General features: G+C 48.6%; 1 protein-coding gene across 1 annotated transcript in view; it reads right to left on the reverse strand.

Moving 5' to 3' along the window:
• The window catches only part of Eefsec (eukaryotic elongation factor, selenocysteine-tRNA specific), a 220,970-nt gene extending 219,705 nt beyond the window's left edge, over positions 1-1,265 (reverse strand). Inside the window, exon 1 of the mRNA XM_005364845.2 lies at positions 977-1,265. Within this exon, the coding sequence (XP_005364902.1) occupies positions 977-1,250 (274 nt within the window). The 5' untranslated portion in view covers positions 1,251-1,265. The remainder of the gene's footprint in view (positions 1-976) is intronic.
• Between the last annotated feature and the right edge of the window lie 6,751 nt (positions 1,266-8,016).

The raw sequence follows: 8,016 nt of genomic DNA on the forward strand, positions 1-8,016 counted from the left end.
CGAGACCAGCCTGGTCTACAGAGCTAGTTCCAGGACAGGTTCCAAAGCCACAGAGAAACCCTGTCTCGAAAAACCAAAAAGAAGAATAGTTTCATGTGCACAAATGGAAAGGGTCCAGAGTTGAGCAAAGAGGGGTAGTGAGGAGAGGTTTTGTATAAAGCCCTATTCCTAAGTAGCCTGTATTTAAAGACTAGTTAAGCGGTACAAATCCTAGGGGTAGATTTTAGCAATACTCTTCACGACGGAAAACACACAGGCCCTTTGCCTTAGACCGTTCAGACCCAACTTACTCTGCTACACTAGGGCACGCCCCAAAGCCTTCTGGATAGAATAGTCACTACTGAATGGCTAGCCAGCCCTCGAAAAACCACAAAAGTCTATCAAGAAAATGCTGGTGTAAGTGTACACAATGGAACTTTGTGTGAGTTTTAAAACTGAGTGATGGAACTTTATGTTTCGATAAGGAGCAGTCTCCAGACAGTGCTGATTTGTATATAAAAAGGGAGAGATGAGGTCTCGAGAAAGAGCCCAGGGACAGGGCACTTGCCTCTTATGATCTGGGCACTAGGTTTGCGCTCTCCGGCCCGTCCCCGAAGTACTACAACAGAAGAAAAGCCGGAATCTTTTCAAAACCGCGATTTGCCGGCATTTCTGTGTACTTTTCCTGAAACCATCCATACATAGGACGCTGGGAACAATGTCAGGGACAGAGAATGGAGAGACCAAACGTCAGGTGAATGGTGACTTTTTTTGAAACTTTTGCGTACACACTTTTTGCAGGGTTTGTTTCCTTGATTGTTTTTCTAGGAAAGCATCTCGCTGCACGGCAGTGAAGGCGGGAACGGCATTCGCGTCTGTAGTCTGTGAGTTCGAGGCCCCAAGCCTCCCGGGCGGGCGGCCAGGCCTAGGAAGTCAGGCCAGTCCCTTCCCGCGAGCTCGGACCCCGAGCCCGGCTCCCGCCCCGGCCCGCGCTCACCGCCAATGATGGTCCGGATGAGGGAGGCGTGCCCGGGGCAGTCGACCAGTGTGACCTGCAGCTGCGTGTCGTCGGTCCCGGGTTCAGCTCCCGGCAACGGCACGACGAAACAGGAGAAGCCCAGGTCGAGCGTTATGCCACGCTCGCGGCTCTGCGGCTGCTTGTCGAAGGCGGCGGTGGAGGCTGTGGTGCTCAGCGCGCGCGCCAGCGCTGTCTTGCCGCTGTCTATGTGGCCCAGCACGCCCACATTCACATTCACCCGCCGGCCCGCCATGCCGCCGCCGCCTCGCACGCCGCCGCTTGAGCGCCGGCTAGGCGGTCCTCCCGCTAAGCCGCACCCCCCCGCAACTAGCGCCGAGCGCGCCGGTTCCGGCACGGAAGCTTCCGCCCTCGGGCGACCACAGCGCTACCTCGGGGCCCAGAGAATGTCGGGTACAAGCAAGGTGGGACTAGAGCCTAACTGCCTACCTAGGGTTGCTGTCACCGGGCTCCCCCAACGAAGTGTCTCCAGCCGGAGAGTGGAGATTCCTCCTTCCATGTATTCACCCATGTATTCATCCACTCACCCACCCATCCGTCGTCCATCCATCTATCCTTTCTTCCTCCCATCATTCCACCCACCCATCCATCCATGCCCCCTTCTATCCTCCCATCCATCCCTCCAAATACATTCCTTCGTTCATCATCCATTTCTACCAGCCTTTATTAAGTGCAGACTGTATACATAGCACTGGGATGTGGTGACCGACATATTTGCTGTGAAAGCAGGAGTGTGCCTAAGCTGGACTATCTGGAAAGAATAGAGATGGGGAGGTGAGCACCCTGGTAAGGCTCAGGTAAGACCCCGTCAAGCTCTGCCACTAGAATTCCAGTGCAGCATGAAAAGTTCCCTTTGGAAACCTGGAAGCACTGTGAAAACATGGGAGAGGACCTCACTGACTCAGAGGAAAAAACTCACCTTGGAGTCTAGGCTTCCATGGCAGGCTGCAATTTAAAATTTCGTTTGAAATGTGTGGTGAATGTTCTGTCAGCATAACTCCTTTCAGGTTTTTTGAAAGGTGCCTAGAACCATGAAAGAGGTCACAAACCTAAGTGGTTGCTCTGGCAAAGACTAAAACCCAAAGAAAAGAAGGTACCTGGGGCTTCACAAGGGAGAGAGATGAGGACTCCAGATCTGAACAACACTGCTACTAGCTACTCCTACGTGAAGAGGAAGGGGCTCTTGGTTTCAGCTACTGACACCAAGAGGATGCTGGCCCTGCTTTCTCATCCTTCCATTTTTCGAGGGTATGAGGGTTTGGCATTTGAAAGTGAATTGTCCTCTGTTTTTGTTAAAGTTTATTGCTCTGAAGAAACACTGTGGCCATAACAACTCTTCTAAAGGAAAAACATTTAATTGGGGGTGGCTTCTATTTTCAGAGGTGTAGTCCATTACCACCATGATGCTGGAGCTCAGAGTCCTTCATCTTGATACGCAGGCAATAGGAAGTAGTCTGAACCACTGGGTATGGCTTGAGCTTGTATGGAATCTCAAGCTTGACTTCACAGTGACACACTTCCTCCCACAAGGCCACACCTACTCCAACAAAGCCACACTCCCAATAGCACCTTACCCTGTGGGGGCCATTTTCTTTCAAACCACTACAACCTCACAGGCTTGTTTGTTGGATGTTCATGCCCCAGACGGTGGGCTTTTTTGTAAGATGAAGCTTAGCTGAAGGAAGTAGGTTACCGGGAGAGCGCCTTTGATGGTTGTCTCTCTGAAGGCTATATCTAGTAGTCCCTGGTCCCCTTCCCCATTCTCTGCTTCCAGTCCACCAGGAAGTAAGTAGTTCAGTCAGACTGTTACTTGCTCATGAAATATGATGAGAAACTACTGTGCCACCACAGGTTCAGGGTTTCAAGCCCAAATGACGGTGTACTGAAATCTCTGAAGCCATGAACTAAAACTAAAATTTAAATTCCTTGTATAAGCATTTCATCGCAATGATGAAATATTGTCTAACACAAAGCCTGACTTTGAAATGCTGACAAATATTCCAGCTTTTGTTGTTAAAATTCCTTTTTGTGGGTGTAATGATCTGTTCTTTCTCTTTAAGAGAGAAGCCACCCTCACTCCTCCCCTCCCCCCTCTGCTGAGACAGGCTGATCTTCAGCTTCCTGCCTGAGTTCCCTCTTTTCCATCTCCCTCTTGAAAGAGGCAGCTTCTGCCTCTCTCCACTTCTCCCTTCTCCCCTTCTTTCCCTTCTCTCTCTCTCTCTCTCTCTCTCTCTCTCTCTCTCTCTCTCTCTCTCTTCTCCCTTCTCCCTTCTCCCTCCATAACCCACTGAATAAAATATCCAACCTCACTCTGCATGGCGTGCCTATCCATGTCTCTGTCTCTTGCCTGCCGCCACGTGTCTCCCTGCCCTGGACCAGCCACTGCTCGGAGACCTACAACCGTCAGGGATCCTGCAGCATGTTTAATAATCCATTACAGTGGGCAGATGTGAATGACATCTACCTTCCTAAGGTTCCAAGGACAAACCAAAGGGCAGTTCTACCTTGGCTCGTCCTAGGGATGAGTTTACTTGGCTTACTGGTGAATATGGGTGAGGGGTCACTGTTAGAAGTGTTGGTGACCTCAGAGCAGCTGCACTGGAAGGTCTTCCCAGATCATGGACAATGGCTTCCTCTCAGCTTCACAGATGAAGCCTCTTTTCCCTAGTCTACACCAGCAGGTATATCTAGTCCCTCCCTGAGGTCCTGAGGCCACGGACAATTAGGGCTGATCTAAATATACATGGCTTGGAGGAGTGGCCAGATACCCTGGTGAAGGTCCAGTGACCCTCCTTGAGGCCTTCCTAGGAGGGAATATGTCATCAGGCCACAGGCCTGATCATGACGGACTCTTGGGAGGCAAGCACAGCTGGTTTCATGAAGATGGTGGCAGTTTTACTCAGATAGTGGCCAAGCTTAAGGTTCAGCCAGTTTGCCTTTGTGATAGGCCAGGCCATATATGTATGCATTTGCAGAAAGAGGCTCCAAGGACTCCTAGGCTCAAGACTCCATCCTAGAGTCCCTGCTGTGAACCGAATTGTGTTTGCCACAGGTTTGTGTGCTGGATCTTTGGCACTCCCCTTGCCTGTGATGGCATTTGGAGACAAGTCATTAGGACTAAGTGGGTCATGGGAGTGGGGTCCTCATATGAATTAGTGCCCTTAGGAAAATGACCCCTAAATTTTGTGTCGCCATTTTGCAAACAGGAAACAGTAAGTCTGTTTGAAATATAAAAGTGTTGTTTTAAAATCAAACTCTGTTTATTTGAAACCCAGTGATAAAACAGTGAGCACCTTTAGGAGGGAGCTTAGCGGGCAGGTAACAAGAGTTTTAGAGGACATTCCAACTAACATAATGTCCTGAACAGGATCTGACTTCAAGTAAGCTCACTGTTCACCTCTGCCCTACATAAAATCCTGACAAACAGTAAGAATCAAGCGTCTCTACTCCATAAATCCAAACTACAGCCAAATCTGAAGCTTTCTGATCACTGACATGATGCAGCAAGTGGAAAATTCCACACCTGACTTCATGTGACAGGCAAGAGTCAAAACATGAGAACCCGGAAGCTGGCACATAAAATACCCCTAGGCTCCGTACACACGGGCTGTGTGGAACAAGGACTTTCATGTTCAGACTTGGGTCCCACCTCCAAGTTACCATATTGTGTGTATGCAAGCATTCTAAAATGGGAAGAAAACCCCTGAAATCTTCAATACATCACGTCCCAGGCATTTCAGAGGAGCTGTATTAAACTTGTAATGAAGGGAGCTGAGCCTGAGAGCACATGCCCATAACCCCCGCACCCAAGAGGCAGAAGCCAATTTGAGCTATCTATCCACCTTGTCTCAATGAAACAAGAGCTAGGAGTGTCATCAGTGGCAGAGTGCTCACCCAGTACACACAGAGAACCCTGGGCTCCGTCTCCAACCCTGAAAAACAACAATAACAAAATTAATGTTTTAAAGCTTTAATGTAATATTGACATCAGACTCAATAGTGAACTTCATGTGTTGAATATTTAAAATATTCTTAGCTATAGTTTATTACATTTGTTTGACTAATTTGCCTGCATGTGTATCGCATCATGTGCATTCGTGGTGCCCACAGAGGTCAGAAGAAGGCATCGGTTTCCCAGGAACAGAAGTTACAGGTGGTTGTGAGCTACCATGTAGGTGTTAGCACCAAAGGCAGGTCCTTTGCAAGAGCTCTTACTCACTGAGCCATCTTGCCCCCTCATGGATTGACTTTGGAACAACTCTGGGCCTCAAGGGAGAGAGTTTCTTCTTGCAGCAGGACAGGCAGAAGGGAGAGGGACAGCCACTGTATTTATAAGGTATTTATATGAGGTGGGTTCACAGCTCACCCAAATGGAACAGTGCTCACAGGCATGACTGTTACAACCTGAGACAGGGTAGAGCTAAACGGGGTAGCAGGAAGTTTTAAGGATGGAATTTGAGGGAAGATTTCAAAGTTACTGCCCCAGAGGCAAACCGTCTTTGGTGGAAAAAGCTTAAACAGTGCTAAGGGTGCCTCGGCGGATGGAGGTAAACCGGAAATGAACTAGAAGGAGACTAGAAAGCATTTTCTGAGCTGATTACAGTATTCTGAGCCTTGATAAAGCTTTACACTTAGAAAGAGAGTCAACATGCAATCAGTATACACTGCAGATCTGTGAACTTTATGGAAATTCTGCATCCCTCCCCCAAACCACTAAAAAGCACCATTGAGCTCCAAGAGTGACATGTGTGCCTGAGTACTGAAGAGGAAGGATGCTACTTCTGTCACCTGCTTTAAAATGCGTCAGAGATACCTAGGTCACCCTGGGTGAGCCAGGGACCTTGGAAGCTAAGGAACAGGATGTCTTTGAATCCAGGAGTTCAAAGCCAACATGGACAAGATTGTCAAACTCCATCTCAAAACAAAGCACAACACAAGTAACAACACAGACTGGGACTGAGCTCATGGTAAAGTGTTTCCCTAGACAGAGGGGCCGGGCAGATGTGTATGTGATAAAGTACGTGAGTAAAATGGAATTGGTAAAGTTCAGGTAATGGGTAAATGAGGTAATCGTGTCAACTGTGTGGGATCTAGATCTAGAATCGCCTAAGAGACACACCTCTGCTTGTGTCTGTGGCGGGGGCGGGGGGGTGGTGAGATGGTTTAACTGTGGGCTGTACTGTTCTATGGCCTGACTAAATGACAGAAAGCAAGGGAAGCAGACACATTCCCCTCTCCGCCTCCTGCCTGTGAAACAATGTAGCCCACACCCTCCTGCTACCATGCTTTCCCTGCCCTCATGCTTGTGCCCTCTCCCCATAAATCAAAACAAACCCTTCCCTCCCTTAGCCGCTTTTCACACACCTTGTCGCGGCCATGGGAAAAGTACAAGTGCAGGTGGGTACACAGCGGGAAATTCTACGACATCGCTGTGCTTTTGAACGTTTTGTAATAAATATTAGGAAGAATGAAAGGTGACCTGAACTTTAAAACAGTCAGTTCTCCAGCCTTGGGTCTGTATTTCCAAAATGCTCTGAAAATGGCAAGTGTCTTGTCGAGCTGGCGACATACCATAGCCTGCACCATCTGCTGTACCTGATTATCAGTGCCCATGCTTCTATCCAGACACAGGGATGATGTGAGAGGCTGCCCCCATGCCACATGGGAGGCATATGGTAGGTATCTAGTGACCCTCTGGATCTTCCCTTGCGTCTGAAAAGTTGTGACTTCTAGGGTATTAGGTCCTAGAGTTTGGGGTAAGAGGTTGGGACTCATCAAGATTTCCTACTTCCTGGACATTGTGACTTGTTGAATTGGATAATCTGGGCAATCTTTGCTACAGTTGGGGCCTGTTTCCCAAACACCCATGTGCCAAAGGCTTGTCTCAGCCTGGACACTGTTGGGAGGTGACAGAATCTCTGAGGTATGGGACCTCATCAGAGGAATTGCGGTCCTTGAGGTGTGCCCTGGAGACCTCAACCCCTTCTTCCTCCTTTCTATTTCACCCACAGGCAGGAGGTAAGCAGCTTTCTCTGCCACAAGCTCTACTACTCTGCCACGATGTACTACCTCATTGAAGGCTCCATAGTAATGGGACCAACTGACCATGGATGAAACCTCCAACATGCCCAGCCAAAACTAGACCATTCTTCTTCCTAAGATGATCATCCAAGGCATTCTGTTAGCATACAGGAAGCTGAAGAATGTAATTCCAAATCTAAATCTTTATTTACTTTTAAGTCTTCATTACTTCATTTTCTCAGTTTTCTAACAAACACAAACATCTGCTATCATACACTGTAACACTGGAGACAGAGTAGCAAATGAGATAAATAGATGGCTGAGATGAGGTAAGTGAGAAAGACCATCCATGCCTTAGTCAGTGTTCATGCTGTGAAGAGACAGAGACACCATGGCCAAAGCAACTCTTATAAGAGAAAGCATTAAATTGGGGCTGGCTTACAGTTTCAGAGGTTTAGTCCATTATCACCACGGTGGGGAGAATGGAGGCATGCAGGCAGATACGGTGCTGGAGAAGTAGCTGAGAGGTCTATATCCAGATTCACGGGCAGCAGGAAGACAGACACTGGGCTTGGCATGGGCTTTTGAAACCTCAAAGCCCACCCCAGTGACACTCTTCCTACAACAAGGCCAGACTTCCTATTCCTTTCAAATAGTGTCACTCCCTAGTGACCAAAGAGTCAAACCTAAAAGTCCATGGGCACCATCCTCATTCAAACCACCACAGATGTTGTGGTTGAGGGCCCCAGTGCTCATTACAGAAGAGACATTGGAGCGGGCAAAGGGACGATGAGAAGGCCACCCATGCATGGGACCAAGGGAGACTGATAAAGACTGACAGCAGGATCATCAGGGACAGAGCAGCAGGTATAAGGTGTGAGGCTGGGAAGGAGAAGCTACTTGCTAAACTACCCTCAAGGGTGTCTTTCAAAGTGTGCTGTTGCCGGGCGATGGTGGCGCACGCCTTTAATCCCAGCACT

This window comes from Microtus ochrogaster, unplaced genomic scaffold (assembly GCF_000317375.1).
Source record: "Microtus ochrogaster isolate Prairie Vole_2 unplaced genomic scaffold, MicOch1.0 UNK1, whole genome shotgun sequence".
Classification (NCBI taxonomy): Eukaryota; Metazoa; Chordata; class Mammalia; order Rodentia; family Cricetidae; genus Microtus; species Microtus ochrogaster.